Source organism: Hyla sarda, chromosome 9 (genome assembly GCF_029499605.1).
Source record: "Hyla sarda isolate aHylSar1 chromosome 9, aHylSar1.hap1, whole genome shotgun sequence".
Lineage (NCBI taxonomy): Eukaryota > Metazoa > Chordata > Amphibia > Anura > Hylidae > Hyla > Hyla sarda.
In genome coordinates this window covers 129,531,124-129,556,448 of record NC_079197.1, presented here as the reverse complement: position 1 = coordinate 129,556,448, position 25,325 = coordinate 129,531,124, and the positions used below count along the sequence as shown (strand labels likewise).

Below are 25,325 nucleotides of genomic sequence, written 5' to 3'. Positions count from 1 at the left end.
GAGTATATATATATATATATATATATATATATATATATATATATATATTAAACAATGTGTAACCTGATGCCAGCACTACACAATGTACGGAGCAAACTCCTACTGGCCCTTTAATGATTATGAGATGACTCTGCTGACTATGTCCCAGTTTACACAGTAATATGTGTTTTTTTATGGGCTATTGTAAAGGGAACATCTCAGGATTTCTTGATATGGAAAGGTGCATAAAAATGCTATTAGAAAATGTGAAAAAAGTTTATTCATGATACAAAAACATTTAAAATATGACATTTTTTGATGATACATTCCATTTAACCCCATGAGGACATTTAACCCGAACCCACATCAATAAGCAGCTTTCATATTTAGCGTTGTGCTCTCAAATGCTACTTCCACAGAGAAGATGTGATATGCATCTTCTCTCCATGTCTGACTGTACACATCAAGGATAGCAGCTATTACCATTAGATTACTGGTATTAATTATTTGTATATAGGGACAGCAGGGAACCCAAGGAAAATGTGTTTTCTACTAACCTGTGTCCCCATAGTAAAGAAAGAAAAATAAAAATAAACTATTAAATAAAGAACTATTGAATAAAAAAATAAGAAAGAAAAAAAGTCCCCCGGCCTGACATAAAGTGCACACCTCTTCAATCGCACACACACCAATTTCAGACATCCTATGTGACATGAGCCTATTGTGCACGGGTGTAAAGTGCTCTGTAATAACACTTTACTGTAATGCAGAATTCGCACTATGCCAAAAATCAATCAATCATCCCTGGCCACCAATATCCAACCATAATGTTTCCCACTGTAGGGTTTGTTGAGATCTAAACTGATTTAGGACTGGTAGCTACAGTAAAAATAAATAACACATTATACAGTGTGAAGAACTTGAAAGTACAATTATCACATCTTTTATGAAGGCTTTGCCATCACCTATTAGAAATAAAACAAAGTTTTTGAAATGCTTCTGTAAATAAAAGAGATCCCTCTTCCCGATCTTGACTTCTGTATTCCATTTAACCCTGAAATAAAAGATACCCTTCTTTGGCATAATACCGGGTAAGTGCTTTTTATGTACCTTCTACTTGTTGAATTCAGCTATTCTATTTGTTCCATGTAAGCGCACCCCTGATACCCTTGCCGCACCACCCGTCCATCTGTACCAGTCTACCTTCAGTGCTTTACAGGACCACCAGAGTACACTACAGTGCCGGCTCTCTATCTATTTGCTATCTGTACATTCTGTTGTCTTTACTTTCTGGCAATTTCCATTCTATTTTTCAATTTTTTTGGGTATACCCTGTATTTTATCCTCCCAGAGGACACACTTGTTCCATCTTGCTTCTCTTTAGCATCCCTCCACCTACCACATGCCTTTTACTGGGGTCTTCTTTGGGCCCCCTTTTAGGCACCAGGGCCTAAGTATGACGATTACCTCCACATCCACCATGTATGTATCTATGTTCCTGACTGAAGGTTACTTGTGTCACCATGGGGTATACTCAAAGTCTTCAGCTTCAATAATCCATCCAGTTGACAGAGAATCCCCATGTCTGTTAAGAACTTTCGGTGTATCTTGCCCATTCCTGAGAATTTGCAAGTATTTTGTAATTATTCAAAACCAGAGGAGCATCTGCCAAATGAAGACATTTTGTAGACAAACATTTTTACAGAACCAACATTTTCAGGTCTGATATAAGTAAACATCCACATTTTCTACATGGCATTCTATCTGTCTGCCAAAGACACTGGACATATCTCTTCCTTCTGGGGTCTGCTGTATAGATTCACTCTGCTATCTTTAATTCCTCGCTGTGGAAACAAAGAAAACAGCATTATACGTTAAGATGTCACTATTGAGCCTTGCATGCATTGACTGTAAACCTATATCACTCACTTTTTTTGCTGATAATGATGTCTGCGTTAATCTCAATAACATCTATTATGTAGCTTACGTATGTGGCCAGGTGTTTATTTGAGTACCATATAAAATATTGTATAATCTTGGAAATTGACGAGATTTAGAGACTACTAAACTAAGTTCAGTCCACCACAATGAATGGATCTGCCACAGGTACACCATGGTATACACTAGAGCTGGGCAGTATGACCATAAATGTGTATCACTGTATTTTTGTAAGTTATGGCGGTTCCATGGTATTTAACGGTATTTCTTCCCCCCATCATGTGACCCGTGGGCGCTGCTTCTCTAACCTCCCCCCCCCCAGTTTATCAGCCCAGCACTGCACTGTCCCCCACATCGGGGAACTAATCATGTTACCCGCGAGCGCCGATCTCCTCGTCCTCCCGTGAGTTGCGGGCCGCCGGCGCTTGAAATCTGTACTGTACTACATATTCCTGTGCACGGGCTGCAAAAATATACAAAATAAACATTAACTCACCTTCCTATGTTCCCCCGTTGCTCCGGTAACGGCCTCACGCTGGGGATGGGAACGTCACAGAGCCGTCAGCCTATCACCGGCCACAGCAATGTCCCGCTTCGGCCGATGATAGGCTGAGCACACTGTCATGTAAGGAGTCGGCCGGCTCCGAGGCGGGACACAGGAGGACGAAGAGAGCGGCGCTTGCAGGTGAAATATGATTAGTTCCAACAGGAAATACCCAGTTCTGGCAGGTAAGTACTAAAATCATCTTATGGTGGATAACCCCTTTAAAGGGGTTATCAAGGAATAGAAAAACAGAGCTAATTTCTTTCAAGAACAGCTTCATGTCTGTCTCCAGGTTGGGTGTAGTATTACAACTTGGTTCCATTCACTTAAATGGAACTGAGCTGCAGAACCACACCCAACCTGGAGACAGACAGGGAGTGGTTTCTGAAAGAAATTAGCCATAATTTTTTTTATTCCTGGATAACCCCTTACATTTTTTCTGTGGTGGTGCTGCAGAGAAATAGAACACTGTCAGATTCTCACACAAGATACAGTTGATCACAGGGAGTAGGCATTAGGACACCCTATGAACAGCTTATTTCTGGGGGAATTGTTCAGAAGTGGACAACACCATTAAGAAGGCTGTCTATCATTGGCAAAATCAACATATGATACAATTGACACCAAGCCGGAAGAAAGGACGATGCACGAAACAGTCTTTGCCTTAGTGCAACACACCTGCTATATTGTTATCCTCCGATGTATGTGAAAGCAATGAATAAAGATGATTAGTGCCGCTCTCTTTCTTCTTCTATTTGAAAAGTTTGTTGCTACTACTCATTGTGGAAGCAAAGCACCAACAGGGTTTGCAGAAGTAACCCCATGGACCAATGTGACACTGTCAAACAATATCACCGATATCATGAGTATATGGAGCAGTGCCTGACTACATTTGTGAGTAAGGTTTAATACAGTTCTGACCCCTTTGTTCCTCCATCCCCTTCTTAATGTGGCTCCTCAGTACTTTTTTATTGGAGGGAAGACATTAAACCTGTTCCCAAGTGATTGCAGGCAGAGGAGAGCACATGGGTCATCACAGTGTTCTTTCTCAAAGTCTTCCTATACTTACAATGTGGTAAGTGTGTTTCCTTCATAGTTAACTCACAGCATATGAAAACTGTTTATGCAAAGACCCACCTCGCCCATTGGCTGACTGAGTGGGTACTTGTGGCTGACTGAGGGAGACTAGCTCGTTCAGGACACAGGGCGTATGCATACGCCCTGCATCACGAGTCCTTAAGGACTGAGGGCGTATGGATACGCCTGTGGGAATTCCGATCCCCGTCACTAGCCGGTTGGGGATCGGATCGGGATGCCTGCTGAAATCATTCAGCAGGCATCCCGGCACATCGCCCAGGGGGGTCCTGAGACCCCCCCATGTCGGTGATCGGAGAAAATTGCATGCCAATTCAGACATGCGATTTTCTCCAATTCCGGGCTGATCGGGCCTCTGGTGACCCGATCACCCGGAAAATAGGGCTGATCGGAGTTTTCAGCGACAGCCCCGATCAGCCTAAGGGATAGGAGTGAGGTCGCAGAGCTGCGATCCCTTCCTGTCCCCTGCCATTAGCAGAATGGGGTTCTGACCAATGGCAGCGCAGGACAGGGGGTTGCCATGGCAACCCCCCATTCTGCCCACCCCTGGATGTCGAGGGGAACGTGGGAAGAAGATGGAGGCCGTACCTGAAGGAAAAGATGCCTGGGGACCCGGGATCTTCGCTGGAGACTGCTGGATCCTGGCTCAAGTAGGGAATCGTCGGGGGGGGGGGGGGATTGAAAGTGAAAGTAAAACGATCTTTACTCTGGCAACCACTAGGAAGGCCAAACTGCAACTCTGCAATTCCCACAGGCGTATCCATACACCCTCAGTCCTTAAGGACTCGTGATGCAGGGCTTATGCATACGCCCTGTGTCCTGAACAGGCTAGTCTCCCTCAGTCAGCCACAAGTACCCACTCAGTCAGCCAATGGACGAGGTACTGGGAGTTGTAGTTTTGCAACATCTGGAGGATCACAGTTTGGAGACCACTGTTAAAGTTGTGCCCAAACAGTAGCCCTCCAGATGTTGCCAAACTACAACTCTCAGCATGCCTGGACTGCCCAGGCATGCTGGGAGTTGTAGTTCTGTAACATCTGTTCCTTCAGATTTTGCAATTTTCATGACATTTTTGAAAACTGCTGCTCTACTTTGAAGCCCTCTAATTTTTTCAAAAAGCTAAAATATGTCCATTTTATGATGCCAACATAAAGTGGACATATTGTATTTGTGAAGAAAAATAAAATTTATTGTGAATATCCATTTTCCTTACAATTAGAGAGCTTCAAAGTTAGAAAAATGCAAAATTTTCAAAATTTTCATGAAATTTTGGGATTTTTCACCAAAAAAGGATGCAAGTAGCGCCGAAAATTTACCACCAAAATAAAGTAGAATATGTCACGAAAAAACTATCTCAGAATCAGAATATTTGGAAAAGCGTTTTTGCATTATTAATTCATAAAGCGACGGTGGTTAGAATTGCGAAAAAGGGCTCAGTCCTTAAGGTAAAAAGGGCTGCGTCCTTAAGGGGCTAGAAAGTGGTGTGAATACACATTTTTTGTTTAGCCAGGTTGGCCACATTTACACATAAAAATGAAATTTAGCCACCATCTACACACTCAGGAGGTGATATTGGAATTCTTAGTGACAGTTTTTGATGTGCTTTTTCTGGTTTCACTGCTAAGTTTTAACAAAAAAATAGGGCAGATTTACCTTTACAAATGCCAAAAGTGTTACATGACTTGCACCACATTATAACACATTTTTGAGACTTTTTACAGACTTTTTCCTTGTGTCCGATAAAGGTGACATGGCTTCTGTAAAGGAGTTGTCTCTTTAGCATTTTTAACGATGGCCATCTCTCCCAACCAACCCAAAACATATGAACATTTGTCACTGCTGACAACTATGGAGAAGGGAAAAGTAAGCCACAGCCAGACAGCTCTGACTGATCTCTGCCGATACAATAGAGATGAGTGGTTGAAATCCAACATGTCCACCCCTTCTCTTCCCTGACTATATCTGTAGAGCCAGGAGGCTGCCACTTTATACAGTTGGCCAAACCTGTAGGCAGGGCCAACCACCTTTTGCCTATAGTGTATAGCCATCGTACGGCTATAGAGACAGCTAGCTTAGTTCTCTTGTCTGTCTAGAGAGGGAATGATTTTATTTAGTGTTTTCTTGCTTGTCCTCTTTTGTCCCATTTTTGCATTTTTATATATATATTTGAATCATCCACAATCAAATCATATCACAATCTCCTGTTCCAGTCATCTAATGGTGAATTAGAATTTTTGTTCTTGTTACTTCCAATACTGATATGTGCCTCTAAGAAATTCCTTGCAACATCTTGCTGGTCATTATATGCTGTTTTACCATAAGTCCTGTGGAGATCTGGTAAAGGAGAGCCAATGTTAGGACCCAGGAAAGGCAACTGCTATATTTGTAGCCAAGATCTGCAGTCTAGCAACCAGCCTGGATAGTTAAAGGGGTACTCCGGTGGAAAACAATTTATTTTAAATCAACTGGATGACTTCTATTAAAAAATCTTAACCCTTCCAGAACTTATCAGCTGCTGTATACTACAGAGAAAGTTATTTTCTTTTTTTTTAATTTATTTTCTGTCTGTCCACAGTGCTCTCTGCTGACACCTCTGTCCATGTTAGGAACTGTCCAGAGCAAGATAGGTTTGCTATGGGGATTTGTTCCTATTCTGGACAGTTCCTGACATGGAAAGCGGTGTCAGCAGAGAGCACTGTGGACACACAAAAAAGAAATTGAAAAAAGAAAAGAACATTCTCTGTAGTATACAGCAGCTGATAAGTACTGGAAGGATTAAGAATTTTTAATAGAAGTAATTTACAAATCTGTATAGCTTTTCTGGCACCAGTTGATTTAAAATGAATAGTTTTCCACCGGAGTACCCCTTTAAACTAGGTAAACATGCTAAAGGGAGATGCAGGAGCAATACAAGCAATGTCAGGGTCACGCCAAGAGGCAAGAGTAAAAGAGTAAGGTGAGATAAAGAACAGTCATGTAATCGAAATTGAAAGTCAGGATTGGCCCATGCATGTCCAGAACTGGAAAAGCAGTTTTTTTATGTAGATTATTTAAATAAAATAGTGTTCAAAGTTGGAGTTACATAGTTAGTACGGTCGAAAAAAGACATATGTCCATCAAGTTCAACCAGGGAATTAAGGGGTAGGGGTGTGGCGCGATATTGGGGAAGGGATGGGATTTTATATTTCTTCATAAGCATTAATGTTATTTTGTTCCAGGAATGTATCTAATCCTGTTTTAAAGCTGTTAATTGTTCCTGCTGTCACCAGTTCCTGAGGTAGACTGTTCCATAAGTTCACAGTTCTCATGGTAAAGGCGGCGTGTCGCCCCTTGAGACTAAACCTTTTCTTCTCCAGACGGAGGGAGTGCCCCCTCGTCCTTTGGGGGGGTTTAACCTGGAACAGTTTTTCTCCATATTTTTTGTATGGGCCATTAATATACTTATATACGTTTATCATATCCCCCCTTAAACGTCTCTTCTCAAGACTAAACAATTGTAACTCCTTTAATCGCTCCTCATAGCTAAGATGTTCCATTCCCCATATTAGTTTAGTCGCGCGTCTCTGCACCCTTTCCAGCTCCACAGTGTCCCTTTTATGGACAGGTACCCAAAACTGAACAGCATATTCCAGGTGAGGCCGTACCAATGATTTTAAAGAGTTACTCTTTAAAAGCTTGCTTTGTTGGCAATAAGAATAATATAGTGATTGCAACATAAGAAACACATTCTAAATGGACTTTCTTGGAAATGACGAATGCGAAAAATATGAAAGGCTTTAGCCTCGTATCAAGTTCTAACACTCTTCCTGTTGGAAGACTTTCTAGCATTTCTTATTTGACAGGAAGCGTGTTCTTAGAACAATAGGCAAGCACACTTGCTCGGTACTTCCGATTAATGCAGAGCTACCTTGTGCAAATAAAAAATCTTTTTTTATAATACATTTTGCTGTTGTATTTATGATCTATATGCTTGCTAATTAGCAGTTTATACCTATTGACTTCAATGTGGAGTGTTCAGAAACAGATTCTGAAAAATACAGCATAAAAGAAGCTCCATTGACTTCAACCATGAATTGGAAAGCGGCACTGAAAAAAGAAGTGAAATGTTACTTTTGTCTTTTTTGCGGCATTTTTCCCTGTTTCTGAACATTCTCTATTAAAATCCATTGGAGCTTGAAACCATTTTTCTTTTCAGTCTGCTTTTCAGATTCTTTTGAGCTTTGTTTGCACTGTGTGAATATACCCTTAGTTTTTCTGACATGGAACAAAAACAAAACAAATAAAAACAAAGAGTGTAGTTAAAGGAGTTTTGCAGCTCTTTTGAAAAAAACGGACCGGCTCGCAGGAAAGGGTTAGACAAAAAAGCACAGCCGCACAGATCAGCCCAGTGGAAGTGTCCCCATTCATTTTTTTTCTATACACTGTGCACATTTAACGTGGTCCCTCAAGTTACAATATTAATTGGTTCTGGGACGACCATTGTATGTTGAATCCATTGTATTTTGAGACCATAACTCTATGGAAACCTGGTAATTGGTTCTGAAGCCACCAAAATGTCATCCAAAAATTGGAAAAAGTGAAAATTAAAGAGAAATAAGTAGTAAGAAAGATCTGCTGGGAGCTGTAATCACTGTCTATTTCAGTGTTTCCCAACCAGGGTGCCTCAAGCTGTTGCAAAACTAAAACTCCCAGCATGCCCGGACAGCCAAAGGCTGTCCGGGCATGTTGGGAGTTGTAGTTTTGCAACAGCTGGAGGCACCATCTTTGGGAAACACTGGTCTATGTAGAAGACAGGAGCTTCTTAAGGGTCCTGTACAGAACACGCAGTGTCCTAAAAAAAAGGAAAATGGAGCCGCCCGCACCTGGTGTCCAAAGGAGAAGCTAACCCTGGCAGAGGTAAAGAGTACAGAACATGTAATACCTCCCTGTACTGTAGGGGGCGCTACCAGACAACTGTCAGTGCATGCACAGGGGTTTTACCAGTGAATGTCCATTCTGATTGGTCGGTACTTCCAGCCATTGACACGTTTCGCAGATTCCAAAGCATTGTATGTTGAGTCTGGTTTTAAGTTACAATGGTCCAGAAAAGACCATTGTATGTTGAAACTATTGTATGTTGAGGCCATTGTAAGTTGAGGGATCACTGTATTGTATTCTACTGTACTGAGTAACCCTTCTATTAGTGTCTCCTTCAAAGGGTAAGTAGTGAACCATTTGTTGCCAATAGGATCACCTTAATAGAACACCTCTTGGATTTAGACCACTTCCAATAGAATAGCACAGCTATACACTAAGATTTTACACATCCAACACCCTTACAGTGATCAAACACCATGTCATTTTGGATCCACAATGTTTTACAGGAAGTTAAAGGAAATCTGTCATCAGTTTCACGTGCACTAACCTATTGGTACAAACAGGTAGCGCATGTGACACTGATGACAACAATACTTACCTGGTCCCGTTCCATGCTCTGGTTCTCTTGCAAACTTTCACTGTATCTTCTGTTCTAGGGCCACTTGGAGCATGGGCAGAGCTTTGTGAAGTCACCGCTGCTGCTTCTATGCTTGGTTCCGCTGCAAGCAAACAGCAGTGGTGATGTCACCATACCCTGTGTATGGGCCACTGCAGCCAACCACCATCCTTAGTAGTCATGAGCATTTCCTCTTGCACAACAGCAACAAAATCTTTGCCCATAGGGATGGAGAATTCCAACAAATTGTGCCCGATAGGCACTAAAGCCCTAACAACCCCTCACCACTAAAAGCTAACTTTTAATAATTCTATAAAATAGACCAGAGTGATTAGGGACATACATGTTAAAATCATAGCTTATGCGGACCACACTGATTCATTGATCTTTTATTGTACTGAGAGAGAGTTGGAGAGAGAAAAATCAAAACAAGGGCGCACCCTCCACCACACCAAAGGGATATACTGACCTTAAAGTGCTGAAAAAGTAGCAGGTTCAACTCAAATATAGGTACTAGATGCAATGATAGAGCTGCTGCACTCCGACCCTATCCTACTCCCAGATGGATCGAGTACACAAAAGAGGGATGGAAGAAACCAGACAAAAAGTGGACTAGGAGGCGCTATTTAGTGTAAAGGCAATTACGACCACAGGCAAGCACAGGACAACATGTAGTTTTATTTTGTACAATTTGTACAACGCGTTTCGGCACTGTACTGTGCCTTCCTCAGGTCCATCAGATCTACCCCAGAGGTCTGTAAAACCGCCTGGGTGCTGGTATAATGATCCTGGCAAGATTCTGTGCTGCCGAGGTTGAGGGCTTTATTGTACTGAGTGGCTCTTCTACTGTATTGAGTAACCCTTCTACTAGTGTCTCCTTCAAAGGGTAAGTAGTGAACTATTTGTTACCAATAGGTGCACCTTAATAGAACACCTCTTGGATTTTGTTCAATCCCATTATAGACTAAGATTATACACATCCAACACTCTTATAGGTCTATGAAGGCCGCTAGGGTATCACATGCTATAATGACCCAAAGTGGTTGGGGATATATTTTAGGATTATTATATTTATTTTATTTTTTGAGGCTCATAGAGAGAAACAATGACCAGCTGATATAAGCCACTAATTCACTAATGTTCCCAATTAGGAACTATTGCATCAAGTTCACAGATCATATATTTAGCATCCTAGTGCATTTGTAGGTGGATCAACTCAAGTGTGAACAACCACTCTTATTAGAATCACTATTAAGTCACACTAGAGCTGCTGATTAAAATGTGACTGCTACCTCCTTCATGTTTTGCCACTATATGTGGCTTTATCAAGGAAGACATAATCCTAATCCTTAAAGGGGTTATCCAGGAAAAAACTTTTTTTTATATATCAACTGGCTCCAGAAAGTTAAACTGATTTGTAAGTCCTCTCTGATGACACGTGTCTCGGGAACCGCCCAGTTTAGAAGCAAATCCCCATAGCAAACCTCTTCTAAACTGGTCGGTTCCCGAGACACGTGTCATCAGAGATCACTTAGACAGAAAAGAACAACCTTAACTTCAGAAGCTCCTAAATACTGAAAGAATTAAGATTTTTTAATAGAAGTAATTTACAAATCTGTTTAACTTTCTGGAGCCAGTTGATAGATATAAAAACGTTTTTTCCTGGATAACCCCTTTAATTATATCCCCAACCACCTTGCCTTCATAGACCTATAAGAGTGTTGGATGTGTATAATCTTAGTGTATATCTGAGCTATTCTATTGGGAGTAGACTAAATCCAAGAGGTGTTCTATTAAAGGGGTACTTCGGTGGAAAACTTTTTTTTTAAATCAATTGGTGCCAGAAAGTTGAACAGATTTGTAAATTACTTCTATTAAAAATTTTAATCCTTCAAGTACTTATTAGTGGCTGTATACTACAGAGGAAATTATTTTCTTTTGGGATTTCTTTTCTGTCTGTCCACAGTGCTCTCTGCTGACACCTGCTGACACTCTGCTGTCCATGTTAGGAACTGTCCAGAGCAGAAGAAAATCCCCATAGCAAACATATGCTGCTCTGGACAGTTCCTAAAATGGACAGAGGTGTCAGCAGAGAGCACTGTGGACAGACAGAAAAGAAATCCAAAAAGAAAAGAATTTCCTCTGTAGTATTTGGCAGCTAATAAGTACTGTAAGGGTAAAGATTTTTTTATAGAAGTAATCTACGAATCTGCTTAACTTTTTGGCACCAGTTGATAAAAAAATTTTTTTTCCACCAGAGTACCCCTTTAAGGTGCATCTATTGGTAACAAATAGTTCACTACTTACCCTTTGAAAGAGACGCTAATGGAAGGGTTACTCAGCAGAAGAGCCATTCAGTACAATAAATCAACTGGATCTTTATTAAAAAGTACATTTAAATTAAATCTGTCATCAGTTTCACATGCAATAACCTGTCGGTACAGACAGGTAGTGCAGGTGACACTGATGACAACAGTACTTACCTGGTCCCGTTCCATGCTCTGGCTCTCCCGCAATATTTCACCGCATATTCCGTCCCAGGGCCGACTTGGATCATGGGCCGAGCTTCGTGACATCTCAGCTGATGTTAGCTAGCTGCAAGACCCAGCATAGAAGCAGCAGCAGTGACGTCACAAAGCTCCAAGTTGGCCCCGAATGGAAGACGTGGCGAAAGATGGAGGGAGAACCAGAGCACGGAACGGGACCAGGTAAATATTGTTGTCATCATTTTCACATGCGCTACCTGCCTGTAACAACAGGTTAGTTCCTATAAAACTTCCTATAAAACATTGTGGATCCAAAATGAAATGGTGTCCGATCACTGTAAGTTCTGTTCACACCCTTCTACTACAGCTGGTGTGTGTGTTTTCAATGCTGTGTGCATTTATCTGTAGGGATCCCAAACAGTAATGTACAACCTGTTCATGGAGAGCCATGGGAGAGCATACAGTGCCAGGGCCTATGAGTTTATTTATCCCTTACAGAACATCCCTCTTCCATGCCATTGTACATCTTATAGAATTGGGCACACCACAGTGTTGACCAATACAGAATATTTTCTTTCTAACTTTAGCACAAATTTCCTTTTCTTACACCATAACACCTTATTTGTTACTATGTGTTATGCCTCTGGTCAACACCTTTTAGGCTGTGGTTTACACAATCAATAGCATCTTTCTTTGTCATATGTGAGCAATGTTTTCACCCCATGACTTTTGTCTTTTTTATTGCACAATAGTCGCATAAAATGTTCCTAAATAATGCATGTATGTGTGACTCAGTGTTTTGCTAAGGACTGTGGCTGTCACGCTATCACAGCTGTGACTCAGGTTTAAATCAAATTTTACGAGTTGTAAACAATATTTACCTGAAGATCCGAAGAGAATATTTTTCCTGGATCCGGGACTGGAGGGAAAATAACAATCTTTAATCTGTCAAAATTAAATTTATAATAGGTTACATGATAAGCCAACTGTTTGTAGTAGAGATAATTCCATGTCAAACATTTACAGATAATCCACAAGGTATGCCATACATTTCTGAAAATGGAGGTCCTCCAACCTACTGATTTCAATAAAAAGATGTCTGCACTTGCATAAATTATATGGGAATAGCAAAAATAGCCAACACAATATTCATTTCTAAAATGGTCTCCACCTGGGTGCTGCTTCTTACACTCCTGCTTCCCAGGTAAACAGTACTTTGAGATAGTACTTTAAAGGGGTAGTCCAGCGCTTAGACATCTTATCCTCTATCCAAAGGATAGGGGATAAGTTGCCTGATCGCGGGGGTCCCTGATCGCAGGGGTCCCGTCGCTCCAGGTCTTATTACTGGCGATCACGGGGGCAGCTGTCACGCCCCCTCCCATAGGCTTGCATTGAGGGGGCGGAGCGTGACGTCACACGGGGGCGGATAAATACGACAATACGAATAAAATGATACCCATACTATATGCTTTTCTATAATTGTAAAATGATACCCATGATATATGCTTTTCTATAATTGTACTGCTTAAAAAAAATCTCAAACCATTTTAACAAAATTATTATGTTTGAAATTGCCCTAATTTGACCACCTATAACTTTCTCATTTTTCCGTATATGGGGTGGTATGAGGGCTAATTTTTTGAGCCATGATCTGTAGTTTTTATCATTACCACTTTTGCTTAGGTTTTACTTTTTCTACATTTTTATAAAAAAAAATTTGAATAAAATGTGACAAAAAAGCAGCAATTTTGGACTTTTTAATATTTTTTTACGTTTACGCCGTTCACCGTACGGGATGATTAACAATATATTTTAATAATTCAGACTTTTATGCACGCGGTGATACCAAATATGTGTATACATTTTTTTTAACGCTTTTTTGGGGGTAAAATGGGAAAAACGGACCTTTTACTTTTTTATTGGGAGAGGGGATTTTTCACATTTTTTTACTTTTTTATTTTACATTTTTGTACTTTTTTTTTTTTTTTTTACAATTTTTATGTCCCCATAGGGGGATAATTCATTGCAATCAGTTGATTGCTAATACTGTGCAGTGCTATGCATAGGACATAGCACTGCTCAGTATTATCGGTGATCTCCTGCTCTGGTCTGCTCGATCTCAGACCAGAGCAGAAGACGCTGGGAGACGGTGAGGGGACCTCCAGCTGCCATGTTGGATGATCGGATCCCTGTGGAAGCGCTGCGGGCGATCCGATCATCCGTGCAAAGTACCGCACTGCTGGAGATGCCGTGATCTGTATTGATCACGGCATCTGAGGGGTTAATGGCGGACATCCGCACGATCGTGGATGTCCTCCATTACCGGCGGGTCCCTGGCTGCTGATAGGAGCCGGGACCTGCCAGGCATGACGCCCCCACCGCTCCGGTGCTCGCGATCATGGTGGCGCATAAATGTACATCATGGTGCATTAAGTACATTTACCTCTATTGTCGTTAAAAGGGGTTAAAGTGAGAATTGATTGGACACTTTCATAGACTATTTTTTTTACCTCACATATTCCTGCATGTACCTACAAGCCTCTTTACAAATTAGGTATGTGTCTAATGTGTATGTGTCGATTTTTGCTGAACTGGAGACCATCTAATGTATATAGGAGCCCTTGGCTCTCCCCTGACAGATGTTGTTGGGGAGAGAAGGATCAGGCATATTGGTTTTTAACTGCCCGATCTTTTTGTTCTCAGGGAGACAAGCCGCCACAAGAGGTGTCTGTCAGTAACTTACACTCTTGTTCCATTTAGATCACATAAGTGCTCAGCCAAGCCATGCTTTTATGTGTATGGAGGAATCAGTTGTAATATTTTTGTCAGAATGAAAGTTAGACCCCATACACATTACTGAAAAGTCATCTTAAGCTCGACTTGGGATTATCTGAATGTCTTATGTGTATGGGAGCCTCCTGACTAGAGTTGAGCAAACTTTTGAAAAGTTCGGTTCGCCAGAGTTGCCGAATTTTTCGGAAATTGCGAGTTCTGCTAAGTTCGGTTCAAATCAAACTGGCAATGAAATAAGCCCCTAAACACATTCATAACACTGCCTAACAGCTCTAAACCTCTGTCTAACACTGTTTCAAGCAGTTTTAAAGTGTTATGGTGACATGCAATAACCCATGGTAACTATTACAACTCGCCCATTTTTAGGCCTATTATAACCTAAATAAAGTGGCATAAAGTATTCCTGGTTGTCGGTAGATGGCTGCCAGTGTTAATATGCACATGGAGGCATGGGTAGACAAGTGGCTTTTTCCAAGCGTGCCAAAAATTATCCCTTTTTTTGTGGATGATGGGTTGTGTACGTGTAGGCCTGGCTGGAAGTAGAGTGATGGTGGACTGGTGTTATTTGTGGTATCCAGCATATAGCAGGTGGTTGCTGACTGATGTTTCAAGCATACAGCATGAGATTGAGGGCTTATGTTATTAGCATACAGCAGGAGATGGTGGACTGGTAGTAGCAGGAAGGCGGTGGTTTAACATAAAAATGTTTCAATAAAGTTTTTACATTTTTAAATAAAAATGAAATGATATGGTTCCTGAACTGGTGATTCTGACATGCCTGGGTTGTGTATGCATAGATCTGGCTGAAACTACCAGCAGAACATGTCCTAGTGGCTTACTGGAGGAAGTTGTAGTAGTCTGCATAAAGCAGCAGGTTGAGACACCTTTCAAATCAATTTGAATTTGGCTAGCCAGGTGACCCAGGGCCTGCTGGCTGCAAGGAGGTTGCAGCAACAACATTCAGCATGTCACAGTCTGTTACTGGAGGAAGTTGTAGTAGCCCACATGAAGCAGCAGGTTGAGAAACCATTAAAATTCATTCTGATTTGGCCAGCCAGGTGACCCAGGCCTGGCTGGCCTGCAGGGAGGTTGCAACAGCAACCTTCAGCATGTCACAGTGGTTAACTGGAGGAAGTTGTAGTAGCCTGCATACAGCAGCAGGTTCAGAAACCTTTAAAATTATTTAGAATTGTGCCCCAGCCAGGCAGCCCAGGCCTGGCTGGAAGTAGCAGGTTTGCAAAAAAAAATCTCTTTGAATTTGGCCAGCAGCCCTGGCTTGGCCGCAGGGTGTTTGCAAAAGAAACCGCAATCAATTTGAATTTTACTGGCATTGGTAGTGTAGCATTTACTCTATGGAAAGCAGAGAGTGGACCCCTGTTCAGCAGGTTTAAAAAAAAAAAAATCTATTTGAATTTGGCCAGCAGCCCTGGCTAGCCGCAGGGTGTTTGCAAGAGCAACTGCAATCAATTTGAATTTTACCCCAGCCAGGCAGCCCAGGCCTGGCTGGAAGTAGCGGGTTGCCAAAAAAATGTATTTGAATTTGGCCAGCAGCCCTGGGCAAGTTTTGGCCAATGGTCTAATCTGGTGAGCCAGAAGTCCATGGGGTCTGGGCTCATGGTGTAACTTCAACACGCTTTTTGCGTGGCAGAGATGACATCACAATGCGTACTAAAGGTGTTTGCGGAAATCTGTTATATTCACTACTGTGTTCACAGGCCCTACAGGTATATAGGTGGCACTTAAATACACTTGGTGGGTGGGTGGCAAAGATCAATGCACCTCACTGGCTACTGCAGCTTTTTCCAGAACAGTATTTAATTCACGTATATCCAGGTATGAGCTTTGGATTTGTGGTAGCAAAAGACGAGCCCTTCAGAGGCTGTGATTAAGATGTCCCTCCCCTTATATGCTGTTTGGTGTTTAGGAGCCCCTATAGGATTCTTGTATGGGGATTGAATCCTGTTCACTCACACACACATACACAAGGTCTCTCTTTCTAACCTTTATCTCTCTCTTTCTAATCACTAATTGTCCCTATTTCTTCTTTATTTGTAATCTGTATCTCAGTGTCTATCTTTCTAACCACTAACTGTCTCTATGTCTTTCTCTCTACCACTCTCTCTTTCTTAATCTCCTCTATGCAGAAGTTCCAGGGCTCTGAATGCTGTGGGTGACATGACTGCCCTTTTATCTGTGTCCCATGCTGTGTCCTTTGGCCCTTGTGCTGATTGACACATGAAAGCAGCCAATCACATGATAGGCCTGGGTTATCATGTGATCTGCTGATGTCCTTACGTCATTTCACCATGTACTGCCCGCCCTGCTTCTTTCGTCCACCCAAAAAACATGCTTTCAGGTTTTTTAGGCTATTTACTGGCCTGCAAAAGCTGAACCAGTAAAAGCTTGAGTGTTCGCCAAGCCAGAAAAATCCTAAAGTTGGGGTTGAATCTGCCGGATTCGGCTCGCTCATTTCTACTCATGACACTCCACTGACTGATAATATCAGGGGAGAGAAGGAGCGGCATGTTGAAGTTTCATTGCGCAACCCTCAGGGTAATAAGCCGCCACCAGAGCCGAGTGTTTATGTGTATGGGGAGAAGTAAAGAGAGAGCTGTTGGCCTAGTGATAGTATGTGTATGTCTACATTTGAGTGTAAGCCAGCCTCATACTTATAGTTCACTTTTCTCAATTAAATGCACCATAATAACAAAACAAGAAGTTGCTTGTATAAAAGGAGCAGATATCAGCTGAGAGCTGTTTTTGTTTTATCTAGTAACATAGTAACATAGTTCATGTCACGATGCCGGCTGGCAGGAGGTGGATCCTCTGTGCCAGAGAGGGATTGGCGTGGACCGTGCTAGTGGACCGGTTCTAAGTCACTACTGGTGTTCACCAGAGCCCGCCGCAAAGCGGGATGGACTTGCAGCGGCGGTAGTGACCAGGTCGTATCCACTAGCAACGGCTCAACCTCTCTGACTGCTGAAGATAGGCGCGGTACAAGGGAGTAGACAGAAGCAAGGTCGGACGTAGCAGAAGGTCGCGGCAGGCAGCAAGGATCGTAGTCAATAAGGTAATAGCAGGAGGTCAAGTACACAGTATGGACAAACACAGTAACGCTTTCACTAGGCTCTAAGGCAACAAGATCCGGCAGGGGAGTGCAGGGACAGAGAACAGATATAGGCTGGGAGCAGGTGGAAGCCAATTAAGCTAATTGGGCCAGGCACCAATCATTGGTGCAGTGGCCCTTTAAGTCTCAGGGAGCTGGCGCGCGCGCGCCCTAGAGAGCGGAGCCGCGCGCGCCAGCACATGACAGCAGGGGACCGGGACGGGCAAGTGACCTGGGATGCGATTCGCGAGCGGGCGCGTCCCGCTGTGCGAATCGCATCCCCGACGGCCATAACAGTGCAGCGCTCCCGGTCAGCGGGACCGACCGGGGCGCTGCGGAGAGAGAGACGCCGTAAGCGCTCCGGGGAGGAGCGGGGACCCGGAGCGCTAGGCGTAACAGTACCCCCCCCTTAGGTCTCCCCTTCTCTTTGCCCGGTAACTGCCTCCCCTGGGATGAGGAGACCGGGAAAGAATGGAGGGTTTCCTCAAGGGCAGGCAGTACAGCAGGAGTGGGAATGGGGAGGGAGGGCAGAGGGCGAGGCCTGGCACGGGGCAGTGTGACACCAGGACGGGGGCCATGGGGAGGCACCGAGGCTTGCCTGACTGGACTGGGAGGGAGGGAGAGGCACTTCTTATGGCAGGACGGCAGACCGGTTACAGGGGAAACCACAGGGTCACGGCAGGGAGTACTGGGAACCGGTTTAAGGCAGTCCTTGAAACAAGAGGAACCCCAGCTCTTGATCTCCCCTGTGGACCAATCCAGGGTTGGGGAATGGTGTTGAAGCCAGGGTAGTCCAAGGAGAATTTCGGAAGTGCAATTGGAGAGGACCAAAAACTCAATTTTTTCGTGATGAGGTCCGATGCACATTAGGAGGGGCTCCGTGCGGTAACGCACGGTGCAATCCAACCTGACTCCGTTGACCGCGGAAATGTGGAGTGGCTTGACGAGACGGGTCACCGGGATGCGGAATTTATTCACCAAGGACTCCCGAATAAAATTCCCAGAGGCACCAGAGTCCAGGCAGGCCACGGCTGAGAGGGAAGAGTTGGCTGAAGGAGAAATCCGTACAGGCACCGTGAGACGTGGAGAAGCCGACTTAGCATCAAGAGACGCCACACCCACGAGAGCTGGGTGCGAGCGTGCGTTTCCCAGACGTGGAGGACGGATAGGGCAATCCACCAAAAAATGTTCGGTACTGGCACAGTACAGACAAAGATTCTCTTCCCTACGGCGATTCCTCTCTTCCAGGGTCAGGCGAGACCGATCCACTTGCATGGCCTCCTCGGCGGGAGGCCTAGGCGCAGATTGCAATGGAGACTGTGGGAGAGGTGTCCAGAGATCTAAGTCTTTTTCCTGGCGGAGCTCTTGATGCCTCTCAGAAAAACGCATGTCAATGCGAGTGGCTAGATGAATGAGTTCATGCAAGTAAGCAGGAGTTTCTCGTGCGGCCAGAACATCTTTAATGTTGCTGGATAGGCCTTTTTTAAAGGTCGCGCAGAGGGCCTCATTATTCCAGGATAGTTCAGAAGCAAGAGTACGGAATTGTATGGCGTACTCGCCAACGGAAGAATTACCCTGGACCAGGTTCAGCAGGGCAGTCTCAGCAGAAGACGCTCGGGCAGGTTCCTCAAAGACACTTCGAATTTCCGAGAAGAAGGAGTGTACAGAGGCAGTGACGGGGTCATTGCGGTCCCAGAGCGGTGTGGCCCATGACAGGGCTTTTCCAGACAGAAGGCTGACTACGAAAGCCACCTTAGACCTTTCAGTAGGAAACTGGTCCGACATCATCTCCAAGTGCAGGGAACATTGCGAAAGAAAGCCACGGCAAAACTTAGAGTCCCCATCAAATTTGTCCGGCAAGGACAAGCGGAGGCTAGGAGTGGCCACTCGCTGCGGAAGGGGTGCAGGAGCTGGCGGAGGAGATGGTTGCTGCTGTAGCAGAGGCAGAAGTTGCGACTGAAGTTGCTGCACCGTGGTGGACACTTCCGACAGCTGGTGGGTTAGATGGGCGATCTGTCGGGATTGCTGGGCGACCACCGTGGTGAGATCAGAGATATAAGGCAGGGGAACCTCAGCTGGATCCATGGCCGGATCTACTGTCACGATGCCGGCTGGCAGGAGGTGGATCCTCTGTGCCAGAGAGGGATTGGCGTGGACCGTGCTAGTGGACCGGTTCTAAGTCACTACTGGTGTTCACCAGAGCCCGCCGCAAAGCGGGATGGACTTGCAGCGGCGGTAGTGACCAGGTCGTATCCACTAGCAACGGCTCAACCTCTCTGACTGCTGAAGATAGGCGCGGTACAAGGGAGTAGACAGAAGCAAGGTCGGACGTAGCAGAAGGTCGGGGCAGGCAGCAAGGATCGTAGTCAATAAGGTAATAGCAGGAGGTCAAGTACACAGTATGGACAAACACAGTAACGCTTTCACTAGGCTCTAAGGCAACAAGATCCGGCAGGGGAGTGCAGGGACAGAGAACAGATATAGGCTGGGAGCAGGTGGAAGCCAATTAAGCTAATTGGGCCAGGCACCAATCATTGGTGCACTGGCCCTTTAAGTCTCAGGGAGCTGGCGCGCGCGCGCCCTAGAGAGCGGAGCCGCGCGCGCCAGCACATGACAGCAGGGGACCGGGACGGGCAAGTGACCTGGGATGCGATTCGCGAGCGGGCGCGTCCCGCTGTGCGAATCGCATCCCCGACGGCCATAACAGTGCAGCGCTCCCGGTCAGCGGGACCGACCGGGGCGCTGCGGAGAGAGAGACGCCGTAAGCGCTCCGGGGAGGAGCGGGGACCCGGAGCGCTAGGCGTAACAGTTCATAAGGTTGAAAAAAGACCAGAGTCCATCAAGTTCAACCTATATCCCTAATGAGTCCCTACTGAGTTTATCCAGAGGAAGGCAAAAACCCCTCATACTGGAGGTCAAAATTCCTTCCCTACTCTAAATATGGCATCAGAATAGATCCGTGGATCAACCTTCTGTCCCTATAAATCTAGTATACAACAATGTTATTACTCTCCAAAAATGCATCCAGACCCCTTTTGAATTCTTTTACAGAGTTCCCCATGACCACTTCCTCTGGCAGAGAGTTTGATAGACTCATTGCTCTTACAGTAAAGAACCCCCGTCTGTGCTGTTGTAGAAACCTTCTTCCCTCTAAACATAGAGGATGCCCCCTTGTTATAGATACAGTCCTGGGTATAAATAGATCATGGGAGAGATCTCTGTACGGTCCCCTGATATATTTGTACATAGCTATTAGGTCACCCCAAAGCCTTCCTTTTTCTGAACCAAATAATCACAATTCTGATTATCTTTCTGGGTACTGTAGTCCTCCCATTCCCCGTATTACCCTGGTTGCCCGTCTTTGAGCCCTCTCCAGCTCCACTATATCTTTCTTGTACACTGGTGCCCATTACTGTACACAGTATTCTATGTGTGGTCTGACTAGTGATTTGTATAGCAGTAGAATTATTTCCTAGTTGTGGGCAGCTGCCTGACACTGGCCACTACAGCTAAATTTACTGTTAACTAAGACTCCCAAGTCCTTTCCCCCATCAGTTGTCCCATTTAATACATAATCCCAGCCCGGATTTTTCCTCCCCATGTGCATTACCTTGCATTTATCAGTGTTGAACCTCATCTGCCACTTCCCAGCCCAAACCTCCAACCTATCCAGATCAATTTGTAACAGTGCACTGTCCTCTATAGTGTTTACCGCTTTACAGAGTTTAGTATCATCTGCAAAGATTGCTTTATTACTATTCAACCCCTCTACAAGTTCATTAATAAATATTAAATAGAACAGGACCCAAGAATGACCTCTGTGGTACACCACTATTAACAGTCACCCAATCAGAATAAGTACCATTACTAACCACCCTCTGTTTCCTATCACTGAGACAGTTACTTACCCACTTACACACATTCTCCCCCAGCCCAATCCTTCTCATTTTATGCACCAACCTTTTATGTGGCACCGTATCAAAATCTTTGGAAAAATCCAGATATATGACATCCAGTGATTGCCCCTGGTCCAGTCTGGAGCTCACCTCCTCATAAAAACTGATCAGGTTAGTTTGACAGGACCGATCCCTCATAAAGCCATGCTGATATGGGTTCATACATTTATTTTTATCAGGATACTCCAAAATAGCATCTCTTAGAAAACCCTCAAACAATTTACATACAACCGAGGTTAAACTTACAGGCCTATAATTCCCGGGGTCACCTTTTGACCCATTTTTAAATATTGGCACTACATTTGCCATGCACCAGTCCTGGGGAACAGTCCCTGTCACTATAGAGTCCCTGGATATTAAAAATAGGGGTTTGTCTATTACATTACTTAATTCCTTTAGAACACGGGGGTGAATGCCATCTGAACCTGGTGATTTGTCTATCTTGATTTTTCTAGGCGGCACTGTACTTCTTCCTGGGTTAGACAGGTGACCTGTACAGGGGCAATTACCTTATCTCGCTGTATTTCATCTGGCATTTCATTTTCCTCAATTAATACATTGGAGAAGAATTTGTTTAATATATTTGCTTTTTCCTGATCCCGTTTATAATTTCTTCTTTATCTTTTTTAAAAGGCCAACATTCATTTTTAACCTTTTTGCTATTTATATATTTAAAGAACATTTGGGGGTTAGTTTTACTCTCTTTGGCAATGAGTCTTTCTGTCTCTAATTTTGCGGGTTTTATCTGTTTTTTACATATTCTAAATTTTTCACCATAGCTTTTTAATGTCCTGTTTTAGTAGTTTAAATGCTTTATTTTTTGTCATTTATTGCCCATTTAACAGATTTATTCATCCATATTGGTTTTCTTTTATTTCTGACCCTTTTATTCCCATAAGGTATATACATCTTACAGTGAGAATTTAAAGGGGTTATCCAGGAAAAAACTTTTTTTATATATATCAACTGCCTCCAGAAAGTTGAACAGATTTGTAAATTACTTCTATTAAAAAAATCTTAATCCTTTCAGTACTTATGAGCTTCTGAAGTTAAGGTTGTTCTTTTCTGTCTAAGTGCTCTCTGATGACACGTTTCTCGGGAACCGCCCAGTTTAGAAGCAAATCCCCATAGCAAACCTCTTCTAAACTGGGAGGTTCCCGAGACAGGTGTCATCAGAGAGCACTTAGACAGAAAAGAACAACCTTAACTTCAGAAGCTCATAAGTACTGAAAGGATTAAAAAAATTTAATAGAAGTAATTTACAAATCTGTTTAACTTACTGGAGCCAGTTGATATATAAAAAAAAGTTTTTTTTTACTGGATAACGCCTTTCAAATATTTTTAAAAGTCTCCCATTTAGTGTCAGTATTCTTGCTTGGATCACAGAAGCACAGTGCAAAATCACCATGTTACCAAGTGATACAAGACGTGGACAGTGAACACAAACATACAGAACACTGGCAAAAGATATTAGCACAGTGGAAAGAATTCTGCTTGAAAGCCTTCAGGCACCCACTCTATGAGTTAGGCCCACAGTGGTGGCTTAGCATACTTTGATGAAGTGTACTTAGAACAAAGCTCTGAAACATGATGCGAATGAGGCATGAGAGAACACAAACATTCACACACATCTGTAAAGCTTTAACATTTTGGCAGAGAGGTGATATGCATTTTTTTACCTTCTCATGTAAATAAGTAGGATGATGAAAACAAAAACTATAATGCTTGAAATAAGGACTAGTATTAACATAGATATAATTGTTCCACTGTCTTCTCCTGTAAAAACAAAAAATGAGATGATCACAAATGTGTAACCCTAAAACCTAATGTAATTTTTCAGACTAAAAGGGAACCTGTCATCAGATTTTACCATATATAGCATGCAGCAATGCATTATATATAGTAAAATATTTTTCCTCACCATTCCCAGGGGACGTTATTGTCCGCAGGGATGGTGAGGATAGTTTAAAAGTGCCCCCTGTCAGCCCTGTATGTAGTCGCCTGGGCAGGGAGCTATACTTACCTAGTCCCACTGCTCCGGCTGTAATGCTGCCCCCTCAGTGTGATTGACAGCCCTCGTCACCGCTCTGCTCCCTAAGCGTATAGAGCAGAACGATGACGTAGGCCATGCACAGGCTGTCAATCACAGGTAAAATCTGATGACAGGTTCCCTTTAAAGAGGATCTGTCACAGCCAATAAACAGACTGGAACTTTAATATAATTACTTAATATTTTGTTGCACAACTTTTGAGGCAATCACTGCAATTCAGCGATCTCTGTAACTCTCAATGAGACTTCTGCACTTGTCTCCAGGTATTTTGGCCCACTACTCATAAGATACTGCAACAGCTGTCTGAGGTATGAAGGTGTTCTCCCAAGACTGCAGGTATCTTGGCCCACTCCTCATAAGATCCTGCTCCAGCTGTCTCAGGTGTGAAGGTGTCTTCTCCAGACTGCAGGTATCTTGGCCCACTACTCATAAGATACTCCTCCAGCTGTCTCAGGTGTGAAGGTGTCTTCTCCAGACTGTAGTTATCTTGGTCCACTCCTCATAAGATACTGCTCCAGCTGTCTCAGGTGTGAAGGTGTCTTCTCCAGACTGCAGGTATCTTGGTCCACTCCTCATAAGATCCTGCTCCAGATGTCTCAGGTGTGAAGGTGTCTTCTCCATACAGCAGGTATCTTGGCCCACTCTTCATAAGATACTGCTCCAGATGTCTCAGGTGTGAAGGTGTCTTCTCCAGACTGCAGGTATCTTGGCTCCACTCCTCATAAGATCCTATTCCAGCTGTCTCAGGTGTGAAGGTGTCTTCTCCAGACTGCAGGTATCTTGGCCCACTCCTCATAAGATCCTGCTCCAGATGTCTCAGGTGTGAAGGTGTCTTCTCCATACAGCAGGTATCTTGGCCCACTCTTCATAAGATACTGCTCCAGATGTCTCAGGTGTGAAGGTGTCTTCTCCAGACTGCAGGTATCTTGGCCCACTCTTCATAAGATACTGCTCCAGATGTCTCAGGTGTGAAGGTGTCTTCTCCAGACTGCAGGTATCTTGGCCCACTCCTCCTAAGATACTGCTCCAGCTGTCTCAGGTGTGAAGGTCTTCTCCAGACTGCAGGTATCTTGGCCCACTCCTCCTAAGATACTGCTCCAGCTGTCTCAGGTGTGAAGGTGTCTTCTCCAGACTGCAGATATCTTGGCCCACTCCTCCTAAGATACTGCTCCAGCTGTCTCAGGTGTGAAGGTGTCTTCTCCAGACTGCAGGTATCAGCTCATTCCACAGAGGTTCAATAGGACTCAGATCAGAGCTTATCGAGGCCTCTTCAGAACAATCCAGTGTTTTGCTCTTAGCCATTCTTGGGTGTTTTTAGCTGTGTGTTTTAAGTCATTTTCCTGTTAGAGGACCCATGACCAGTGACTGAGACCAAGCTCACTGACCCTGGGCACCACATTTCGATTTCATTGTACCCTGTACAGATTCAAGACACTCTATTCCAGATGCAGCAAAGCAGCCCCAGAACATAACCAAGTCTCCTCAATGCTTCACAGTAGGTACAGTGATCTTTTCTTTGTATCCCCATTTCTGCATCTCCTTACATAGACAAAAATAGAGATTTTGGGAAGTCTAGCACAGAGCGATTTGAATCTGTACAGGGTACAATGAAATTTTTAGAATATTAAGGCATATAGGGTCAGGAAGTTTGGTCTCAGTCACAGGTCATGGGTCCTCCAACAAGATAATGACCCAAATCATACAGCTAAAAACACCCAAGAATAAGAAAGAGCAAAACATTGGACTGCTGTGAAGTGGCTTCTATAACCTCCGATTTGAGTCCTATTGAACACATTTTATTAAACATCAGCCTGCAGTCTGGAGAAGACACCTTCACACCTGAAACACATGGAGGAGTATCTTATGAGTAGTGGGCCAAGATACTTGCAGTCTGGGGAGGACAC

At 43.7% G+C, this 25,325-nt stretch overlaps 1 protein-coding gene across 1 annotated transcript in view; it reads right to left on the bottom strand.

The window, feature by feature from the left end:
* Positions 1–328: 328 nt before the first annotated feature.
* The window catches only part of LOC130291915 (interleukin-13 receptor subunit alpha-1-like), a 42,050-nt gene continuing 17,053 nt past the window's right edge, over positions 329–25,325 (bottom strand). Inside the window, exons 6-8 of the mRNA XM_056541349.1 lie at positions 23,050–23,146; positions 12,397–12,460; positions 329–1,823 (exon numbers count right to left, since the gene is read on the bottom strand). Of these exons, the coding sequence (XP_056397324.1) occupies positions 1,740–1,823; positions 12,397–12,460; positions 23,050–23,146 (245 nt within the window). The 3' untranslated portion in view covers positions 329–1,739. The remainder of the gene's footprint in view (positions 1,824–12,396; positions 12,461–23,049; positions 23,147–25,325) is intronic.